The sequence below is a fragment of the Saccharomyces kudriavzevii genome, assembly GCF_947243775.1.
Source record: "Saccharomyces kudriavzevii IFO 1802 strain IFO1802 genome assembly, chromosome: 4".
Taxonomy (NCBI): domain Eukaryota; kingdom Fungi; phylum Ascomycota; class Saccharomycetes; order Saccharomycetales; family Saccharomycetaceae; genus Saccharomyces; species Saccharomyces kudriavzevii.
Genome location: NC_079275.1, coordinates 1385802 through 1407312, shown reverse-complemented (window position 1 = coordinate 1407312; position 21511 = coordinate 1385802). Strand labels below are relative to the sequence as shown.

Genomic DNA, 21511 nt, shown 5'->3' with positions numbered 1-21511 from the left:
CTTATTCTCTGTTTTGGGCCAATCCTCCCTCCCTCTATTAAGAAGACGATGCCTTATCGTTTGATTCGCTCAACTCGAGTCATGTAATTATTAGAAAATGATACAATTTTAAAAAAGTTTTAAACATTCTTAAACTTAACGAAAAAAAAAAAAAAAATTAAAATCTAGGCATAATAATCTATAGTATGTAGATTACGTATTAACTTCCCTCAACGGAAAGTATATAAACATATATTTTATGTTTTTAAAAAATCAACTGGCGGACTAGTTTTGGATGTTGAGATAGTATTATGCCATGGGATATGAATAGAAATCGGTGAAGTGTCTATGAGTCATTTGTTCGGTTTTTTCCAAAAGTACTGCTTATGTTTTTTCCTACATGATCTTAATCGACTTCGGCCTTTCAAGGAGTTATATAAAATCTTTCTTTCACCGTTATCATCGTTTTCAATATCATAGTAGTATTCATCCTCCAGGTCTTTACCAGAGGCGTCTTTTCCTGCACGTACAATGATACCAATACAAGAAATAGTCTTCAATACTTCCCTCAACTCATCTTTGCTTAATTGAGAGGTGTTTGAATTGATGTTCTGTAATTGGGATAGGGGAGTTTGTTGAAGATTGGAGAATGCAAGATGATTGCACAATACATGAACTAATTCATCACATCGAATTCCTTTTCCCGTGAGCAATTCGAAAATTTCGGAACTGCCATTCAACAATGCCCTTCGACGTTTATGTGAAGGAGTTTCATCTATAATTGCTAAAACTGGCTCCCCGATTCTTCTTTCAGCCGCTTCAGAGGATTGGCCTTCCAAAGTACTTTCACACTTACTATTAGTATTTAACGGTCCAATCCCTTTATCTTTAGGAAGGGGCGTCTCCTGAATAGTGTCATTTTTCAATGAAATCAACTTGCCCTTTAGTTTCTTTGGGGTAGAAGGTTGATGAATAACAAAAGAGGATTGTGGTGTTGTTTTGTGAGTAATGGGGGAGTTTCTCGCGGATAGTGAAGACACAGTAAGTGGCGGTTTGGAAATCTGTTCTGTACGAGGAGAATGCGCAACGGGAATAAGTCTCATCGAAGGGGTCTCCGCCGGCCAAGGGAAATCGTCACTCTTCGTTGATAGTAAAGACAATTCGTCTTCTGTTTCTGTTGAGTTTTCCTCATCAAAATTATTGCTACAATGATCGAGAGAATGTAACACTTCTTTCAACGAGAGGCAAACTGTAGCGCCCGTAAAGTTTATTAAAGTCCCTTTGATGTACGGAAATGTCACAGCTTCACCTTTCACCAAGGCAAAACTAATGAATTCATGGTTCTTTTGAAGAGTCTTTGTGAAGGATCCCTTCTCATTCTGCAAAGTCGTGGGATCTTCTGTCATTAGCTTGTAAAAGTTCCTTGTCGGGAAAGGTTTTATCAAGTGCAAGTCCATGGAGCAAGGTAAATGGACGAACAATCCATTGGTTCCGTTGCATTCCAATTTTATTTCATTTTTGCCAGCGACATATGAAATAAAGGCGTGTTGCCTGGAGATGTTTTTCCTGCATGGCAAGAGAACATTACAAACGGATCTCTTTCTACCTATAGCTAAACGAGAGGGATCTGATATATCCAATTCGATCTTGATAGGTTTTGCAACAATTTTTTCCTGTTTTAAAGGGGATGAGAGAGCATAAGTAGAGTTGGCGTCATCTAACTTTGAAGTTGTATCTTTCACAGGCGACGACTGTCTTCCGATACTTGATGACGGATCCGGTGTGGGGTACTCTTCTATTTCGTGGTTAAACCGTTTTCTTCCTAGGGTTAACACAGAAGAACTCTCAAGCGTTCCTAGTTCTTTCTGTGGACTTCCTAGGGTTTTAGCAGCAACAGGTGATGATGGTGGGAAGAAGTGTGACATAACCGAACTGCTGGGAATATATCACAAAAGTTTACACAAGAAGAAAAAAAAACTGAATATGTATTGCGTCGAATAATAATCATAAAAAATAACGTCTATATATTGCTTTCCGTTGCTAGTTGTGTTGGTGATGAGAAAATGAGGAAGAAAAACTTTAACTTTCTCCGTGTGAGGCAGAAGTATACTTTCTCTCGTTCGTAAAACAATCTCCATGTTTACCTATTCTTCTAAAACAAAAACAAACGCGAAAATTAAATCAAAAATAGTATCGCGTTTGTACTACCAGTTTTTTTTTAATTTAAACACCTGTACATATTTATACATAAAAAAGCCGTACATTCCCAGGCTGTACTTAAAATATTTCAATCCACTATTACCCCGTACACCTCGAATATTACTATCGAAAAACTTCATGCAGTTTTCCAAGGAAGATGTTAGATTGAACATGGCAGGAATAATGCGCATAGGATATTATAGAAAATGGGGACGAAAGAATACTAGTGTATTCAAACAATATACAAAGAGGTAAACGAATATATAAGTAAAGATGGGTAGTATGTACATCAATAATCAATTGTTGAGGCAACGTTCAATTACATCCGGTCCAATTCAAAGAAATGCGTGAAAGGAAGCACTAGAGAAATTTTCCCCCCATATACATGCCGACCAAAAAGAGACTAAAAGAACTAAAAATCCACGTTATTCACTGTTCCGAATAGGTCAACGAATCGTATTTGAAGCGGCAAAGAATTTTGCTCAAAGTATTTTATTGAGAAGTCAAAAAAGGTGACGCATAAGATGAGTGCATAAAGAGCTATGAAGTGATGAAACTGAAGGACGAGAATACAATTCTTTAACTAGAATATAATACAACATTATGTTTCCATTTCCTTTTTCGAAAATTCTGTGCACGTTTTCAGACCATTAATGATTAAAGTAGTTGTTGAAACCAACCAACATTTTTCGAATTTCGATGTGTTACTAACAATAATTAACTCTTATGTTTTCCTTTTTTAAATAGAGGGTACTCCTTCATTCGGTAAGCGTCACAACAAGTCTCACACTTTGTGTAACAGATGTGGTCGTCGTTCTTTCCATGTTCAAAAGAAGACCTGTTCCTCTTGTGGTTACCCATCCGCTAAGACTAGATCTCACAACTGGGCTGCCAAGGCTAAGAGAAGACACACTACTGGTACTGGTAGAATGAGATATTTGAAACATGTCTCTAGAAGATTCAAGAATGGTTTCCAAACAGGTTCTGCTGAGTCTTCCGCTTAAAGTTGATATTTTCTATAAGTTTTGTTCTTTCCTAAAAGGAAAAATAATATAATTTATATATAGTTAATATTAAGCATAAGGTTCTCATCTCATAGCATTTTAGCATATTTCTCTTTTTTGGCGTATCGTAATCACAGTCCCATCGAAATATATAGTGAATCCGCCTCCTCTAATGTGGTTAAATCAAACGATTTTGATTCAAGAATACTCCTCGCCATCTCTTGAAATTTTTCATCGTATTTCACTTGCATTATTCTTGCAGTCCTATTATTCAACTCCACCTTCAATTCTTCTTCAATGTATTCTGGTAACTCCTCAAAAGCGTCTTCGTAATAAGAAGCTTGATCCTTTATTGTTAGGTCATGCAAACTATCTATAAGATGTCGATGATCTCTCATTTCTCTTTCGTTCGCTGTCACGTTCTCAGTTTTACATACTAGAAATCTCCATAATGACATGATCAGTTGGCTTTCTACCTGCTTGATTTGTTCTTCACGCAGCTGTTTAAAATGGTCTTTCCATAGCCTGTAAATTATTGTCAAAGTATGTTCAATAAGATGGCATCTAAGGTCCAGGTTCGGAGAATCTTGCCCCACATATCTTTCCGCCATCAATGCCTGTTCCCTTGATAAGAATTCAGAGGTGTGTATGAGCATTTCTCCATTTATTATGTTTGTATCATCCCCATATATCATTAAAAGGTTTTCAAAGATATTCAATATCTCGTCCTTTAATTTTAAGAACCATCTTTCTAATTTGTAATTTATTATAGGTGCGACAAATTTGTCGTTGTCTACTAGTATGTCTTCTTTAGAGATTACTCTCGGTATACTTTGCAACCGGTCATCATAGATCAACTTTGATATTAATCCTCCCAGTTCATTGTCGCCAATATTTCGGACTAATCCAAAGAAGTTGTGAAATTTAGACATATGAAGAGTTGTATTATCGACTTTTTCATCGTATGCGTCGCCGCTCTTGACCTCTTTTTCCAAAAGAGAATATAATCTTGTAATACAGTCTCTCCACCAGCTGCTGCTTATTAAAGACTTGAGGTCTGACGGGTTCTCCATATTTAAAGTGATATTAGTGACAACATTGAGCACTCCAACTGCACTGAATATTACATTTATCATGGGTTTGTATGAGATGGTTAATGCTAATTTGTAAACAAATTCGAATGACCTCAGTATATTTTCATCGAAAAACTCCATATAGGTCTGCTTAGGGTGCGATTGTAAAACTCTTACAATAGTTTCTAGGAGATCAAATGAATATGAAATAACCAGATACTCTATTAGCTCGTATTGGAAGATTTGAGGCCCTACATGCAGATCCATGTTTGGCTCATGTATTGGTATTTTCAATACATGATGATAGATCTTTATTAGGTCGCAAATAAAGAGGAAACAATCCTTCAAAGCTAAATTATGAGTAGCACTGGGACGGAACTGTATAATCTGGTGCATTAACGCAACCAAAAATGGGACAGCCAATTTTGACTCATGGGGGTGCAATGATATTTCCTTAATGAGCACGGCTATGTCTTCTAGTAAGGTGTCTATGAATCTGTCGAGTGTCAAGGTTTTTTTACATCGTAAGAGCAAAAAAACTATTGACTTCCCTATGGGGGAGCCCTTAGATATGACAAAATTCTTGAAATTGAACTCATTGATATGTTCAAGTTTCAACCTGTTTAATATTTCCACTGTGCTTAAGTTTGCACCTATTATTTGGTGAAGCAACAGAGATTCGAGAAATAAACTTGTTTCATCGGGGATAATCCTATTGGGATTCAAAGGTACTATATTTTTTTTTGGCAAACTATCGTTAATCCTACGTTTTTTTAAGCGCGGCGACTGTGTTTTTGCTTCTATTGCAACTGATGAAGAATCTGGTGTTATGGTTTTTGTATTCGCAGGCGATGCTGTTGATGGTGCGTTTGCGGTCGCCGTGACCTCCTTCTTAGACTTCCCTCTCGCTTCCATTTGTAAAAACTTCTTTTCGTCCTCTAGCTTCTGTAATTCCTGCTTTAGTTTGGCCAATTCTTGAAGATGTTTGGCCTGCAATTCACTTGCTTTGATGACTTGAGAGTTCTTCTCCTTTTCTCTTTCAATTTTCAAGAAATTCATTTTATCACGAAGCATGCTTGCCTCACCTTGAGCCTTATTCAGCTGGTTCATCAGCACGTTCTCATTATCACTCTTTTTATTGGATGTAGAGTTGGGAGCGCTGAGGGCGGCAGGCAGTTGCGTTTCCAGCGCTACTGATGATGACGGTACCTGGGTGAACCTTGGAGGCCTTGTTCCTAATTCTAAGAGAATATCGTCATCATCGTCGTCAGAAGAAAATTCACAGGATGCTTCTTGTCTCATCAAGACCTTGTGGATATGCAGATAGTTTGGTGACTGCGCCGAGGCTTTCTAGACTACCGTGTAATGATTGACTTTTTTTTTTATATTACGTGCATTGTTTTCCCCCAAGAAGCGATGAGACCTTTGGAATTAGCCAGTAAGGGAAAGATCAAGAACAATGGGAGCAAATGGGCAAATTGAAAGCTTCTGCACGTCGTGCAAGAAACTATATGGGCTGTTTATAGGTTGAGCTTTCTCTGTTTAGAGTCTTCTTACAGTCTTGTTGCAGAAGGCCAGCACAAGATTTTTGTTTCATTCAATTTCTCAATAGAGGAACAAAATGTAAAATGTAAAGAAAAACTTGAATATGAAATCTCTGTGCTTAAAAGAGTAGAACGCGGTACGTAAAATTACAGCCTATCGCCGTTTTTCCTAGGAAGGCTCTGATGCCACTTATTTTACACGATACTTGGGCGTATAGTTTCCGTTGCCAGTGCTTGTTTACGTGTAGCATGCATACCACATCAGCTCCAGTGCAGGAGTATACGGTTTTATTCTGCTAACGCCGCACATAGTTCCAATCCAAAAAATAATGGAACAGGGCTCGAGTGAAAAGTTTATCAAGAAATAAACAAAACAAAATGCACTTGGAGCAACCAAATCTGGTCCTATATTCGGCAAAGCACACTCCTCCACATCATCGTAATCGCATTTGATGTATTGATCAAAGTTCCAGCGCTGTCCGGGTAAATTAAAAGCCTAGTGAATTAGGAAAAAACCGTTTACGCAGTTGGAAAAAACACACCAACAGAAATAAGAACTGTGCAGAAGCTAACTTGAGCGGCACACTATGCTACCAGAGGACGCAACACGATAAGTACTTTGAGAAGTAATGTCCATGACATTTTTGGAGGATTTGGCAATTTCACAAGATGCACTACTAGATCATTTGCAAAAGTTGAGTTTTATCTCCCATAAAAAGGAATCCGGAGAGAGCAAGCTGGCCAGCGAGGGCGGCCTTGTACACAACGACGACAGCGATGAAGAGGAAGAAGAGGAGGAGGATGGGTTCGGTGTTTTGCTGGAGGCCATACAAGACAAACTGTTAGACTTTGAATCGGTCCTCAGGTGCAGTATTGTTGAAATGACATATACGTACCCTGAATTAAAATTGCAATGGGAGAAGAGCTCCAAATACGACCAATGCGATAAACTGAACGTTGTGCATTTGGACAAAGAGATGAACGCGGACCTATATGTTCAGTTGACGGAAGAGCTGGATTCCGTCCTGCAATTCATAGACTGGTTCTATTGCTACCGTCTGAAAACCAAAGAAATCCTACGACAACACCACAAGCGCGATCTAGCCTGGAATGACGAAGAAAGAGACCGCGATATAAGATTTCATTCGGTAGATTACGACAAGTCGCATCATGGAGCATCGTCATCGACGGGCTCGATGGAAAACGCCAGTGCGAGAGATAAACTCTTGAGTAAGACAAAGCAATTGACTAACAACCTGGTGAGGGGCAACCAAATCCTGCAGTCGGGCATCCTACAGAGCGACCTAAACCTGGACGAATTGAGAGCCCAAACGCACTCGCTTACGCAAATTGACGACAAATATACCCAGTTTGAAACCGTTTTCAAGAGAACGGCCGACTTGGTGAAAGTCCTGGAAAATGCCTCTCACCAGGAGAAACGAGACGTGTATTTATCGCTTGGATTCCTCGCGTGCTGCGTCTCATGGGTACTATGGCGCCGCATTTTCAAGCTACCGGTGAAAGTTGGCCTCTGGCTTCTATTTAAATTTTTCAAGGGCATACTGGCCACCATGGGGCTAGTCAAAAGCTACGCAGCCTCCTCCTCTCCCCAGGCACACAGCCTCGTACTGAATGCGCCATTTCTGGCCACCACGGCTGCATCCTCAACCCTTGTGGAACCGTCAGCATCGGTATCGGCATCAGCATCAGCGTCAGTGTCAGTTATCAGCGACATCCAGCAAGCTGTCAACGAGGCGATGGACAGAATCGTCTCCCACGATGAGCTGTGAAACTCCTCTATCTATATAACACAATAAGCGTCGCGTATAGTTAAGTTACAGGCTCCGGTTTATTTTTTCACTATTGTTTTCTGTGTTCTTTTCACATGCGGCGAGAATGATTTCTCCCTCACCCGTCGCGCAAAAAGCCGGCTTCCCCACCGCATGTGAAAATGCTCGACACAACTCAACGCGCTGCTGCGGATGGAAAAGATATAAATAAGAACCAAGCCCACACACGGTTAATCCTCTACTTGAAGAGTCGCGGGTTTCTGATCATGGAAGTTATATCTTTTGGCGTTCTAGTATAGCATTCGCTTTTTGTTGTCGTTTAGAATCACTGCCTGCCTCCCTGTGTATATATATATATTCCACGTTTTCTTTGCTTCTGCAATTGGTGCTACAATGGGAATTCATATACCCTACGTCACGTCCAAGGCATCGCGGTCGAATACCAGCGATGAGGTTGGAGATGCCGATAGTTTAGGGTCCAGCAACCAACGCGAGTCGCCCGCAAAGACAACTAAAGTGATGCTCGAGTCACACGAAATACAGAGGGCGCCCGCCAGCGATGATGAAGACCGGATTCAGATAAAACCCGTAAACGATGAGGATGACACTTCTGTCATGATCACTTTCAACCAGTCCCTTTCGCCGTTCATCATCACGTTGACTTTCGTCGCGTCTATCTCCGGGTTCATGTTCGGTTACGACACCGGTTATATATCCAGTGCTCTGATCTCGATCGGAACCGATCTGGATAATAAGGTACTCACTTATGGAGAGAAGGAAATCGTCACTGCAGCTACGTCTCTGGGGGCTCTGATCACGAGTATCTTCGCCGGTACTGCAGCTGACTTATTTGGGAGGAAACGTTGTTTGATGGGGTCTAACCTGATGTTTGTCATCGGCGCAATCTTACAGGTCTCCGCGCACACGTTTTGGCAGATGGCCGTTGGCAGATTGATCATGGGTTTCGGTGTCGGTATCGGCTCCCTGATCGCGCCTCTATTTATCAGCGAGATCGCTCCCAAAATGATCAGAGGAAGACTTACCGTTATCAATTCCTTGTGGTTGACCGGTGGTCAACTGGTCGCTTACGGTTGCGGTGCCGGTCTAAACCACGTCAACAACGGCTGGAGAATCCTCGTTGGGCTGTCTCTGGTTCCCACTGCCGTGCAATTTACATGTCTGTGCTTCTTGCCGGACACTCCAAGATACTACGTTATGAAGGGAGATTTGCATAATGCCACTGAGGTTCTGAAAAGAAGTTACACCGACACGTCGGAGGAGATCATTGAGCGTAAAGTGGAGGAGCTTGTCACCTTAAACCAATCCATTCCCGGCAAAAACGTCCCTGAAAGAGTATGGAATACCATCAAAGAATTGCACACTGTCCCATCTAATTTACGAGCCCTGATCATCGGTTGTGGGCTACAAGCAATTCAACAATTTACCGGTTGGAATTCGCTGATGTATTTCTCTGGTACCATTTTCGAAACGGTCGGTTTCAAAAATTCCTCTGCGGTTTCCATTATCGTCTCCGGTACAAATTTCATTTTCACGTTGGTTGCCTTTTTCTCCATTGACAAAATTGGCCGCAGAACCATCCTGTTGATCGGATTACCGGGCATGACCATGGCATTGGTCGTGTGCTCTATTGCGTTCCACTACCTAGGTATCAAGTTTGATGGGGCTGTCGCCGTTGTTGTGTCATCCGGATTCTCCTCCTGGGGCATTGTGATCATCATCTTTATTATTGTGTTTGCTGCATTCTATGCCCTAGGTATCGGTACTGTTCCATGGCAGCAATCCGAGTTGTTCCCTCAAAATGTAAGGGGTATCGGGACCTCGTATGCAACTGCCACAAACTGGGCCGGTTCTCTAGTTATTGCGTCTACATTTTTAACAATGTTGCAGAACATCACTCCCGCAGGTACGTTTGCTTTCTTCGCCGCATTATCATGCGTGTCAACCATTTTCTGTTACTTCTGTTATCCAGAATTGTCGGGCTTGGAACTAGAAGAAGTGCAAACCATCTTAAAAGATGGATTTAACATCAAGGCGTCACAGGCCTTGGCCAAGAAGAGAAGACAGCAAGTTGCCAGAGTTCATGAATTGAAATATGAGGCAACTCAAGAAATTATAGAAGATATTTAATCCTTGGATAAGGTGTAGAAGAGAAATGAAAGTGAATATTCAAAAAACATGAAATTAGTAAATAAATAAAAATCACATAACTAAAAAAAACTACAAAAGTATATAAAAAAAAAAATCAAACATCATATTAAGTTCTAAACTGACGGTTAAATGCAGTTAAATGCAAAAAAGTTGCTTTACCCGGACTGGAAGACCTTTTTTTTTTAGTATGAAAAAAGTGCTGAAAATTTTTCTTGCTAAGATGAGATGAGATGCCCACTTATAATGTTTTGAAAGTGAAGGAGTGTTTTATTATAAGTTCAGATATAACGCAGTCAGGAACAAAAACATTAACGAAGAATGGCACCTTTAATCAAGAAGACAAACGGAAAACGTTCCGCTAAAGAAGTTAGCCAATCAGAAAAGAAATCGGCCAAAAAGCCCAGAATTTCCATTGATTCGTCTGATGAAGAATTAGAACTAGCAATAAACGAGGATGTCGAGCCCTCCTCATCAGATGATGATGATGATCTAGATGATCTCAATAGCAGTGGCGCAGTGGAAGACAAGAAAGAAATTGAGGAAGCTGACGAACTAGATATTTCCGATGATAATGAAGAGGATGAAGACGAGGAGGACGGCAAGGAAGGAAAAGACAAATCTGAAGATGGTGAAGGTGGTAACCATACAGAACAAAGAAAGTTACTCAAAGAAAGAAAGATGCAGAGAAAATCTGGAACTCAAGTGCAACAAATTAAATCCGTCTGGGAAAGATTGCGTGTAAAGACTCCACCTCTACCAAAACAAATTCGTGAGAAATTATCCAATGAAATTTGGGAGCTATCCAAGGATTGCATCAGTGATCTGGTACTAAAGCACGATGCTTCTCGTATTGTTCAAACTTTAGTTAAATACTCATCCAAAGAACGTCGTGAGCAAATCGTTGACGCTCTAAAGGGTAAGTTTTATGTTTTAGCCACATCTGCATACGGTAAATACCTCTTGGTCAAATTACTGCATTACGGTTCTAGGACCTCAAGGCAAGCTATCATAAATGAATTACACGGTTCATTGAGAAAATTAATGAGACATCGTGAAGGTGCTTATGTCGTGGAAGATTTATTTGTGCTTTATGCTACTCACGAACAAAGACAGCAAATGATCAAGGAATTCTGGGGTTCTGAATATGCTTTTTTCAGAGAAACTCACAAAGACTTGTCAATTGAAAAGGTCTGTGAAAGTAGTGTTGAAAAGAGAAATATCATTGCCAGAAATTTGATTGGTACTATTACCGCATCAGTCGAAAAGGGTTCCACTGGTTTCCAAATTCTACATGCTGCTATGAGAGAATACGTGAAGATTGCCAACGAAAAAGAAATTTCCGATATGATTGATTTGCTTCATGAACAATTCGCTGAATTGGTACATACTCCAGAAGGTTCTGATGTTGCCTGCACTTTAGTGGCTAAAGCCAATGCCAAGGAAAGAAAATTAATTCTAAAGGCTTTGAAAAACCACGGTGAAAAATTGATCAAAAATGAGTACGGTAATATTGTTTTCATTACAATTTTAAATTGTATCGATGATACAGTTTCAGTATTCAAGACTTTCAGTCCTACTGTCAAGGAGCACTTACAAGAGTTTATAATCGATAAGTTTGGTAGAAGACCATGGCTATACATACTTTTAGGTCTGCATGGTAAGTATTTCTCGCCTATTGTCAAGAACGAATTGTTAAGATATATTCAATTGTCCGAAGCCACTTCCAAGAAAGAGCCTTTACAAAGGAGACACGAACTCTTATCCAAATTTGCCCCAATGTTCTTGAGTACCATATCAAAAAACTACTCTGATATTTTAACAGAGAACTTGGGCTGTCAATTCGTTGTTGAAGTTTTGATCAACGATGAGTTGTACGCGCAGTTGAGTGAAAAGGATCAAGAAAAGTATCAACAAGTCTTACACAACATTTTGACCACCTTTAAAGGTGACATAACCGAAGAAGAGCATCCAATACACAGGGTATTCTCTACTAGATTGTTGAAGGCATTAATTCAAGGAGGTAAATGGAATAATAAAGAGAAAAAGGTTGAGCCATTGAAGAATGTTCAAGGTTTAGGTGTCCCGTTTGCTCACAAATTATATGATGAAATTATTGATTCCTCCAATTTATTGGAATGGATTAATAATGCTGATAGTTCATTTACGGTTGTTGCCCTTTACGAAACGTTGAAAGATCAAAAGGAAGGAAAGGAATTCTTGAAGGACTTGAAGGAAATTCAAAGTAAAATAACCTCCGATCAGAACAACAAGGGTTCTCATCTTTTGGTTAAATTGTTAAAATAGATTTTTCAACGATAGAATTACGATATTTGGTATATAAACGTCTGTACAATAGCGATAAAAGTTCAAAACCTTTTAAGATATAAATAGGTATAAATGTCCTGTAAAAACTCCTTACATCGCATAGTAGTTGTTGAAGATACACCTCCGATGAGGAAAAAAGGTAGTTCCAATTCATGGTGTTTACATGTAATTTGCAATAACACGGCCACCTTTAGTGAACTAAAAACATTATAACAATCAAAACGAGTAGCTCTTTCTTCCTTGAGACTGGGGTCCTTACAGAAAAATGGTAAAGAAAAGAATAAAGAATGGTAGCGGAAAGGAGCAAGATGACGATGAAGGGAAACTTGAGGTGGATGTCGAAATCTCTACTCAAGAAGAAGAAAATGATGAAAAACACACTAGAGGTGACGGCCAAGACAAAGCGAAAGATGAGCAGATAAGTATACGCAGCCCTATCCAAAAAAATATAGAAGAAGTTGATAAACCCTCTCAAAAGGAAAGTCAACTGATTGAAGTCAGCCCAAATGTTGGCAAAGATGCAAGGCAAGAATTCGATAGCTCTGGCGAGGCAGAAAATGATGCTACAAAGGCAGATATTACAAGCACAGATAGCAAAGCACCTGCAGATGATAAGCAGGAGGAAGACTTGTCACTCAAGATAAGTCAAGGTCCTTTCAGAATCTCCACATTATTAGATAATGTACCATCGAACTTGACGTACACATGTTGTGAAGCTTACGACAATCACATATTCTTAGGGACAACTACTGGTGACCTTTTGCATTATTTTGAACTAGAACGTGGAAATTATATGCTTGTATCCCAGACAAAATTTGATGCAGAATCGAATTCGAAGATAGAGAAAATTCTGCTTCTACCCAAAGTAGAAGGTGCATTGATATTATGCAATAATGAGCTGGTATTATTCATTCTTCCAGAATTTGCACCAAGACCTAATACGACGAGACTTAAAGGTATAAACGATGTTGTTATCTGTAATTTTTCTCGGAGCTCAAAGGCTTACAGAATATATGCCTTTCATGCAGAGGGAGTAAGACTACTCAAAATATCAGCAAACTCACTTATACTTGCCAAAACCTTTGATTTCAAACTCATAGATAAGGCGTGCGCACATGAAGAAACGTTAATGATTTCAAAGCTAAATAATTACGAACTTATTAACCTGAAGTCGTCGCAGGTAATTCCATTGTTTCGAATAAGTGAAACTGATGAAGAATTGGAACCTATAATAACTACTTTTAATGAAGAGAACGAATTTCTTGTTTGTTCTGGGGGAGGTTCATACGAAAGTGGTGCTATAGCTTTGGTGGTAAATCATCAGGGGGATATAATAAAAGGAACGATTGTGCTGAAGAATTATCCAAGAAATGTAACTGTGGAGTTTCCTTACATCGTCGTAGAGTCAGGCTTCCAGTCAGTTGATATATATTCAGCTTTGCCCAATGAAGAATCACAACTATTGCAAAGTATAACTAGTCCCATATCAGATTTGAAAATCTCAAAGACAGATAAAATATTCACTAATGTAAATAGTTCCGAAGATTTTAAGATGAAGCTATTCAATAAATTGCGACTACAGCCCCTAACACATAGCGACAATAAGTTTAGAATAGAAAGAGAACGCGCGTTCGTCGAAAAATCCTATGAAGAAAAGACTTCTTTGATCATTTATAATAGTTTTGGGATCCATTTATTAGTACCGACACCTATGGTGTTGAGCTTTACATCCTGTGAAGAGTCTGAGATTGATAATATTGAAGATCAACTGAAAAAGCTTGCGAAAAGGAAAATAACAACGTTTGAAAAAATAGAAGCGAACTATCTAATGTCTCTCTTACTATTTCTAATGATGCTACATTATGATCACATAGAAGACGAGGTAATGAAAAAGTGGTGCGACTTTTCTGATAAAGTTGATATCAGAATATTGTTTTACCTGTTTGACTGGAAAGTCTATAGCGAAATCTGGTGTTTTCATGGGTTAGTGGATATAATCGAGAGGTTAAAGAGTCTGAAACTCAGTAATAAATGTGAGAATCTCATAAAAATGATTTTGATGATGAAATCAAAATTAAAGAAAAGGGAAAGAACTGGACTCTTAGCAAACGATTTCGATGACATCATGAAAACCATCGATATAACTTCATTCAATCTACGATTGAGGGCAAAGCAAACCGTATCCATAGATATGTTTGAACATGAAAGTTATGACGAAATCATCAAGGAGATTAATTTACGTGGGGATGAACTTCCAAGAAGAAACTTACTAATTCAAATATATAAAGAGAAAGGAAATTTTTTGGAACCGTTGAACCTTTTGAAGAAAGCTAATGATTATGAGTCACTAATTTCATTCATTGAAGAAAATATCAAGAACCTTCCTGAAGACTATGTCAAAGAAACATTAATCGATGATCTTATTCTCATTCTTAGACAAAATAATGAAAACACGGAGGAAGGTAAAATTGAACAAATTCTTAAAATATTAACTATGGCAGGTGTAAATAAGAATGAATTTTTGGACAGAATACCGGAAGAGGATATATCCTTGAGAGTATCATTTATAGAGAAATTGGGCGTTCAAAATAGTAACGATTCAAAATTTCTGTTCAACTATTATTTAACAAAGCTACGAGAGATAATCAGCCAAGACAAAATATGGTCTATTCTTGAGCATTTCATTGAAGAGTACAAAGATGACTTGGAGTATGACAAGACAGATATAACAAACTTCATTAACATCAAGTTAAAACACACCCTCACATGCGAAAGGTTCTCAAAATATTATGAGAAATGTGAGATTTTAAAACTGGAAAAAAAAGAAGATGAGGCATTTATCAAATTTACCTTCGATGAAATTTCAAAAATTGATAAGGAACATGTATTGAGCCTTTTATTCTTCTCCAATGATTTGATGAATTGGATTTCTTCCAAAGAATTGCTAAAAATATTTCTGTCATTTAATGATTTCAGAAGCGTAGAAAAATTGACGGGCAAGCAGGATTTGATTGCCGTCATGACAAGATATCTAGAGATATCTCCCTCGAACTATTCTATTGATTTAGTAACCAATTTACTGCGAAGAAATTTTGAACTTTTGGATGACGTAGAAACGCAATTAATGGTCTTTAAAACTATACCTTCTGTTTTTCCTTTACAATCAATATCTGAATCACTCTTGAAGATAATTATCCAGTACCAAGTAAAGAAAGAGGAATCTAACTTACGAAAGTCTTTGTTAAAAAATCAAATCTCCATTTCTGACGAAGTAAGTCGAAATTTTGAAAATCCAGAATGAAAAGGAAGTACATATACTTTTTTTCTTTTTCTTAATACAGAAATAAAACTTTTTATGTACCATATATTTACAGGCGTATAAACTTGACATATTAATGTTCGACTTACTGTTGCAATTCAGAAATTGGCTTTATTCCAGAACAAACATCATATACCAATTTTTTATCTTCAGGATCCATGACAACAGACTGCAATGATAATCTTGCAATTTGACTATTTTGAACGAGCTTATTCAAGCTATCTTTGGTTTTCGCTAATTTTTCAAACTCTTGTCTTGCATATGGTTTTAAAAGTTGATATTCACCTCTCATGAGCTTATGCAAATCTTCCGAATTCTCCTGAAGAGGTAAATTTTGCAACTGAGGTTCTTTGGCGAAGATCAATGAAGATCCTGGTGTATATTTACCGAAATTCGGCGTCTTTAAGGTAAAATCGTGGACTTTCAGAATTCCCAAATTGGGTGATCTATAGATGGGGTAATTGGACTTCTTCAAGCTATCCAAGGTAAAGTTAATTAGCTTGGATTCCTTTGTGGGAAAAACTTGAGGGGTATATTCTAGTAACGATAAGGGCGTTGGTTCTTCTAGAACGTATTCAGAACTAACAGGTCTCTTGACGGCTCTCTGGAGCTGTTCTTGTTGTGGTGTTTTTCTCCTTCTGGACACCGTCAAAATATGACTTTTTTTCTGGAACCTTGCTTGAGTTTTTTGGTTACCATTAAAGTTATTCGGTCTTTGCTTTTGCTCCGTCGATGAGTTGAAAACGTCAAGCAGATCATCTTCCGCTTTCGAAGTTCCTCTTAAACTGTTCTTGTTATTCTGCATTTTCTTGAACTGCGGTTGTATAACTGCTGTACTTCCAGAAGGTTCTTTGACAAAAGACGTTTTAGTATTTCTATTCCATGGTTGTCTGTTGGCATGGGCGGAATCGCCGTTATTCAGTCTCATATTTTTTTCTCCCTGCCCACCGTTCCCACTCTTGTCTTCATCGTAGTTTCTATTATTCCTGTTCTGACTTCTACCCCTGCTTTTATTGGACGTCCTCTTCTCTTTTATCTTATCGAACTTAATAGCATTGGAGGAGGCTTTAGCTGTTGCTTCTTGAGCTCTTGCCAATATGCTGTTAATGAAGTCTTCAGTGACATTTGTGCTGTATTGAGCACGACTCACACACCTAAACATAGATGACCGCATTTTCCAACTCTACGTTTTACTACCTCTGATCGACGAATTTGTCCAAGAAGCAGCCGTTGTTTTTCACTTATTTATCCTTTCTCCAGTTTTGTTAATTTAACTCCGCTACAAATCTTGTTAAATGTCATTTTACGTTAAAAGGGATAAAGTACTAGTAAGTACAACTCCTTCATGTGAACACCAGTATACTGAATCATATATGTAGTAAATGCAACAGCATGCCGCATTTAATAGGGTCATCTGCAATGATGATTGGGCTAAAGTCGAAATATATTTACATGTAGATAGCTCCTCGAAAGAGAGGAGAATAAATAGAAAAATACAGGCGCGCTATTATTGCTTTTTATCAGAGCACTTGAAGGGTCTTGCCTTTAAGTTTGTTTTCACTTTTGCCGTAGGGTCCGCAATAGCTTCATTATCACCTAACTCAGTATCTCCGTGGATGTTCAAATGGTATCTAGGCTGCTTCATATTTGCACCCTCAACTTTTTTGCCTTGTACTAAGTTTCGTCTCAAGAAAACAGCCACGTCTTCTAGATGTTGGATCTGTTCTTCTGCAGTTAGTTTCGGATTTGGGGGGGATGCCATGCCTGAGCGCATTTTGGCTCTGGCAGCTGATAAAATCTCTGTATCATTCTGGAAGGCTATTCGAGTAGCTCTCAAGCCGTGTCTATATGCGTTCAGAGCTTTTGATCTCGTGCTCATAGTGCGATTATTTTGAGTGTTTGTCCCGAGGAATTTTACTGATACAGTACGGATATGGTTTAGTCATTTTTATTTCTTTCTCTTCTGTGGCAGGTTCACAAGTTTAAACCTTTTTTTTTTCCGGCACCATTAACTTCGTTAAAGCCAAAATAAATTATACATGAAGAGTGAAATGGGAGTTCCTGCCGTGATCAACTTCTGTGATTAAAGCAGGAGACTACAGGCGCTTGGTACGGAATAGAGACTTTTTTTAGTTTATTTACTTTCTTACCTTAAATATTTAATTAGTTAGTTATTTTGTATTTTTTCGTTGTTGTGTGCCCATCAAGGGTGGATATGGGAATGCATTAGTTTATAAGAATCGATGATGGCTTTTAAGTGGCATAGGGAACCAAGAACGACCATAATGTGAAATATTTGGTGAGAGCTACCCAGAAAATCGAACTTGCCTGGCGCTATAGTTTCTGGGATTCTGAACCCGTAGATAACAGCTCCTGAAATGTAAAAAAGTGCTTCCCAGAACACAAAGCTTACTTTAATTCTGTTGAGGACTCCTTGAATACCAAACTTGAAGAACCCTGTAGTCAATGGGAGGAGTCCACTAAATCCAAATAAGATGAAAAACATGGCTCTGAAGGGACGAAAGGTGGAGGTGTTGAACTTCTCGTGGAGGACACATACCGTGCAAAAAGTTGCCAAAACCAGAGTGACGGTCGTAAACAGACTGAAGTAGGACACGTGGTCAAAATAACCAAAGTATATTATAGGAATCATGGAACAGGAGATTAAGCTGATGATTCCCAAGTAGTCGAGCTTGCTCCAGAAATTGCTCTGCTCCTCAGAGTGTTGTTTCAAACAATGGAAACAACTACTGCACATCAGACACGAGAATGCACCCATCAAAAAAATGTTGATCACGGTATAGTCGGACCACGACGTGGAGGGGAAAACGGGGATGAGGAAATAGTTGGTCAACGTGATGGCGAACAAGAAGTATATGATAGCCGGTACCAGATGCGTATAAATGTTTACGGTCTCGTTATTCCAATAGAATAAGGAACGCAGACACTTCTTCCAGGACAGCGTTTCGCGCACGTAACCCGTGAGGATTTTGTCGTTGTCTTTTTGCCATTCCGGTAATTCATCGAAATTGTGTAGCAGTTTCTCTTTTTCAGAGGCAGTCTTGCTTTGGACGGCTTCCACCTTAATGGAAGCCGTTGTTGCCTTGCAACAGACGCTCTCTTGGTTTCTTCTTCTAGTAGTAGTGATACTCATTTGACTTAATCAGGGGCAACTAATAACAAAACGAATGACGAAAAAAGCAAACGATAGAAAGGATAGGAATCAGAATCACTTCGAAAAGATAAATTGGGCGGTTATGAAATTCCTTGCTGTTCTGACTGATGGAGCAAATATTGGCTGAGATGGAAACACTCTATTGTTAACAAAAGATGACGATATGCACATATATATATATCTAAAAATATATGTATATGTGTGTGCATATACGTAAGTAATCGGCTAGTAAGGTTTTACATTAATTGCTGCATGCATCGGTCGTGAGCATTTGCCAATTACCGATGCTCTGCGGAAAGGAAATCCGTTGAAAAATCGTTGAAAAAACGGGCTTTTCCGATTGTCGGAGTTAAGGGTTTGGACCCTAAAGGTTGCATGAGGAGCCCTCATTATTCTGCTCGATAACCCTAGAGAAAAAGAACGTCGGTTAGGGCTTGGTCGTTTAAGGGAGAGTGAAAAATTCAAGTAAATGCTACTGATTGTTTGACATATTTGCCGGAGTGACTAATAAGAGTTGCACAGGACAAGGCTGAGGGAGTACCGCGCTGATAGTCATTATCTGGCAGAGCTTGTGCGTGTTTAATTGCTTGCATACTACTATTGCATTCTTAGCATGGGAGATAGGTCTTTGACGGAAGCAGACTACGCACCGCTGTCCAAGCCATTGGTACCGACATCTGCGGAACACACACAAACGCAAGATTATTCCGGTCTCTTCGTAGATGGCAGCGATTCTCAAAGCAGGTCAGAAATGCAGGCTCTTCCACAGGGACAGTTCGGCGACAAGGCATTGACCAGCACCAACCGGTTTTTCCCTCTGGCAAGCGATGACCCGGGTACGCAGCATGAGATGGGTCTTGATCCCTCCATGAGGCGTAGGAGAGACGAATGGGCAGAGCGCGGAGCAGCGAAGATTGTGAAGAACGTTGTCGATCCAGCGACGGGAGAGTTGACCAAGCATGTGGTCAAAATGGGGATAAAGGACTTCAAGTTCGGCGAGCAACTAGGGGATGGGTCGTATTCTAGTGTTGTTCTGGCTACCGCCCGCGACTCGGGCAAGAAGTATGCAGTCAAAGTGTTGAGTAAAGAGTACCTAATACGTCAAAAAAAAGTCAAGTACGTTACTGTGGAGAAACTGGCTTTGCAAAAGCTGAATGGGACTAAGGGCATAATCAGACTTTTTTTTACTTTTCAGGACGAGGCAAGTTTGTATTTCCTTCTAGAATACGCTTCGCACGGTGATTTCTTGGGCTTAATCAAGAAGTATGGGTCGCTAAACGAGAAATGTGCGCGTTATTATGCGTCGCAGATCATCGATGCCGTTGACTCCTTGCACGCTATCGGCATTATACACAGGGATATCAAGCCCGAAAATATTCTGCTCGACAAAGATATGAAGGTAAAGTTGACAGATTTCGGTACGGCCAAAATTTTACCGGAGCAGCCCTCGAACAATGCGGATGGCAAGCCTTGTTTTGATTTGTATGCAAGATCAAAGTCGTTTGTTGGCACCGCGGAGTATGTGTCTCCTGAGCTATTAAACGATAGTTACACGGATTCTCGTTGTGACATTTGGGCCTTCGGTTGCATTTTGTACCAAATGGTGGCAGGAAAGCCGCCTTTCAAAGCAGCTAATGAATACCTGACGTTCCAAAAGGTGATGAAAATCCAGTATGCCTTCACTGCAGGTTTCCCGCTAATAGCTAAGGATCTGGTTAAAAAGCTGTTAGTTAGGGAACCGAATGATAGATTGACCGTTGAGCAGATCAAGGCCCACGTCTTTTTCCATGGCGTCCATTTCGAAGATGGTTCGGTATGGGATGATGATGCGCCCGAGATACAGCCCTACAAGGTAAGTGCGGAGGCAATGAAACCATTACCAAAAATTTCCGAGACGGATGCCGCGACGAAACTTGCTAGCCTTCACCTGGCTAGCAACAATCATCCTGAGGCTCAAGATTGTTCTGTGATAAGCATGAGTGCTGCAACAGCTGCCTTCAATAAAGACTACACAGGTCAAACGAAATCGGGGAACAAAGCCAATGCATCCGTTAGATCTGTGTCCAACAACACAGATCGCGAAAAAATTCAAAAGAAAATTTCCAAAGTCCATGCTTCTCAGTCGTCCCCCTCGATTCCCGCGACATCGAGTGCAAAAGAGACGAGAGGTCACCCTTCTGACGTCTTTTGGTCACACTACCTGCAAACTTTGGATGAACATGTCTTGTTCATGAAGGAGGTTGAGATTTCGGCACGGGACGTAGGCAACCCACGTGTTGATCTCGGGACCGTGGCCCCAGACTACAGGAATCCTAGTGATATTGATCCTCCTCCTGGCGACTCGGGTAGGTTCTATAAAAGAATGTTGGTGATAACAAATTTGGGCAGGGTGCTCATTTTTGTCAAGAGAAGTCTTAGAATGCAGGAAGAACATGAATTTGAGTTACAATTTGAGCTGCAATTGAAGCAAGTCAAGAAGATAAACTTAATAAATGATCAAATGCTACAAATTGACGATTCAAGGACGATTTTCATAGGATGTAAAGAGAGGCCTTTTTTAATGAAGATTTGGAAGTTATTAAGTAGTGAAATAAGTGCGAATCCCCATGTGCCATCGCCCAAACTGGACCATAAAATGTTTGATAGGTTCATTTCTTCAAAAAAGCAAAATTCCAAGAAAAAATCTCAAGCGCCTCCCGTGCCTGAATCCGGCAAGCTAGTTAACGGCCTTCCGGGCAGTTGTATCTCGAAGGCTTCTGAAGAGGGAGGTCCCAACATGAAGCGTCTCCCTTCGTTGCAGACCCGTTCGTCCTCCAATTATTCCAAGCTGCTGGCAAGATCAACGGAAATGCGGAAGAACGTAACGCGAACAAACGAAAAGTGATTCGGTGTTTGATAACATATATATGTATATACAAGACGTGAGTGAGGGGA

The 21511-nt window shown here is 39.7% G+C and overlaps 10 protein-coding genes across 10 annotated transcripts; 5 read left to right on the top strand and 5 right to left on the bottom strand.

The window, feature by feature from the left end:
* Positions 1 to 332: 332 nt before the first annotated feature.
* On the bottom strand, positions 333 to 1904 carry PLM2 (Plm2p; the record flags this gene model as incomplete). Its single annotated transcript, XM_056227281.1, has 1 exon — positions 333 to 1904. One exon carries the CDS (start codon positions 1902 to 1904, stop codon positions 333 to 335), a length of 1572 nt encoding a protein of 523 aa, XP_056087118.1.
* Positions 1905 to 3313: 1409 nt separating this feature from the next.
* LCD1 (Lcd1p) lies at positions 3314 to 5557 on the bottom strand (the record flags this gene model as incomplete). The annotated part of the gene is made up of 1 exon (XM_056227280.1): positions 3314 to 5557. One exon carries the CDS (start codon positions 5555 to 5557, stop codon positions 3314 to 3316), a length of 2244 nt encoding a protein of 747 aa, XP_056087117.1.
* Positions 5558 to 6428: 871 nt separating this feature from the next.
* SEC20 (Sec20p) lies at positions 6429 to 7589 on the top strand (the record flags this gene model as incomplete). Its single annotated transcript, XM_056227279.1, has 1 exon — positions 6429 to 7589. One exon carries the CDS (start codon positions 6429 to 6431, stop codon positions 7587 to 7589), a length of 1161 nt encoding a protein of 386 aa, XP_056087116.1.
* Positions 7590 to 7982: 393 nt separating this feature from the next.
* On the top strand, positions 7983 to 9737 carry ITR1 (myo-inositol transporter ITR1; the record flags this gene model as incomplete). The annotated part of the gene is made up of 1 exon (XM_056227278.1): positions 7983 to 9737. The coding sequence occupies one exon, from the start codon at positions 7983 to 7985 to the stop codon at positions 9735 to 9737; it is 1755 nt and encodes a 584-aa protein (XP_056087115.1).
* Positions 9738 to 10076: 339 nt separating this feature from the next.
* On the top strand, positions 10077 to 12062 carry PUF6 (Puf6p; the record flags this gene model as incomplete). The annotated part of the gene is made up of 1 exon (XM_056227277.1): positions 10077 to 12062. The coding sequence occupies one exon, from the start codon at positions 10077 to 10079 to the stop codon at positions 12060 to 12062; it is 1986 nt and encodes a 661-aa protein (XP_056087114.1).
* A 286-nt stretch (positions 12063 to 12348) lies between these two features.
* On the top strand, positions 12349 to 15384 carry VPS3 (CORVET complex subunit VPS3; the record flags this gene model as incomplete). Its single annotated transcript, XM_056227276.1, has 1 exon — positions 12349 to 15384. The coding sequence occupies one exon, from the start codon at positions 12349 to 12351 to the stop codon at positions 15382 to 15384; it is 3036 nt and encodes a 1011-aa protein (XP_056087113.1).
* Positions 15385 to 15487: 103 nt separating this feature from the next.
* Positions 15488 to 16576, bottom strand: RSM28 (mitochondrial 37S ribosomal protein mS46 RSM28; the record flags this gene model as incomplete). The annotated part of the gene is made up of 1 exon (XM_056227275.1): positions 15488 to 16576. One exon carries the CDS (start codon positions 16574 to 16576, stop codon positions 15488 to 15490), a length of 1089 nt encoding a protein of 362 aa, XP_056087112.1.
* A 333-nt stretch (positions 16577 to 16909) lies between these two features.
* Positions 16910 to 17281, bottom strand: MZM1 (Mzm1p; the record flags this gene model as incomplete). Its single annotated transcript, XM_056227274.1, has 1 exon — positions 16910 to 17281. One exon carries the CDS (start codon positions 17279 to 17281, stop codon positions 16910 to 16912), a length of 372 nt encoding a protein of 123 aa, XP_056087111.1.
* Positions 17282 to 17605: 324 nt separating this feature from the next.
* On the bottom strand, positions 17606 to 18556 carry IZH1 (PAQR-type receptor; the record flags this gene model as incomplete). The annotated part of the gene is made up of 1 exon (XM_056227273.1): positions 17606 to 18556. The coding sequence occupies one exon, from the start codon at positions 18554 to 18556 to the stop codon at positions 17606 to 17608; it is 951 nt and encodes a 316-aa protein (XP_056087110.1).
* A 634-nt stretch (positions 18557 to 19190) lies between these two features.
* On the top strand, positions 19191 to 21461 carry PKH1 (serine/threonine protein kinase PKH1; the record flags this gene model as incomplete). The annotated part of the gene is made up of 1 exon (XM_056227272.1): positions 19191 to 21461. The coding sequence occupies one exon, from the start codon at positions 19191 to 19193 to the stop codon at positions 21459 to 21461; it is 2271 nt and encodes a 756-aa protein (XP_056087109.1).
* Between the last annotated feature and the right edge of the window lie 50 nt (positions 21462 to 21511).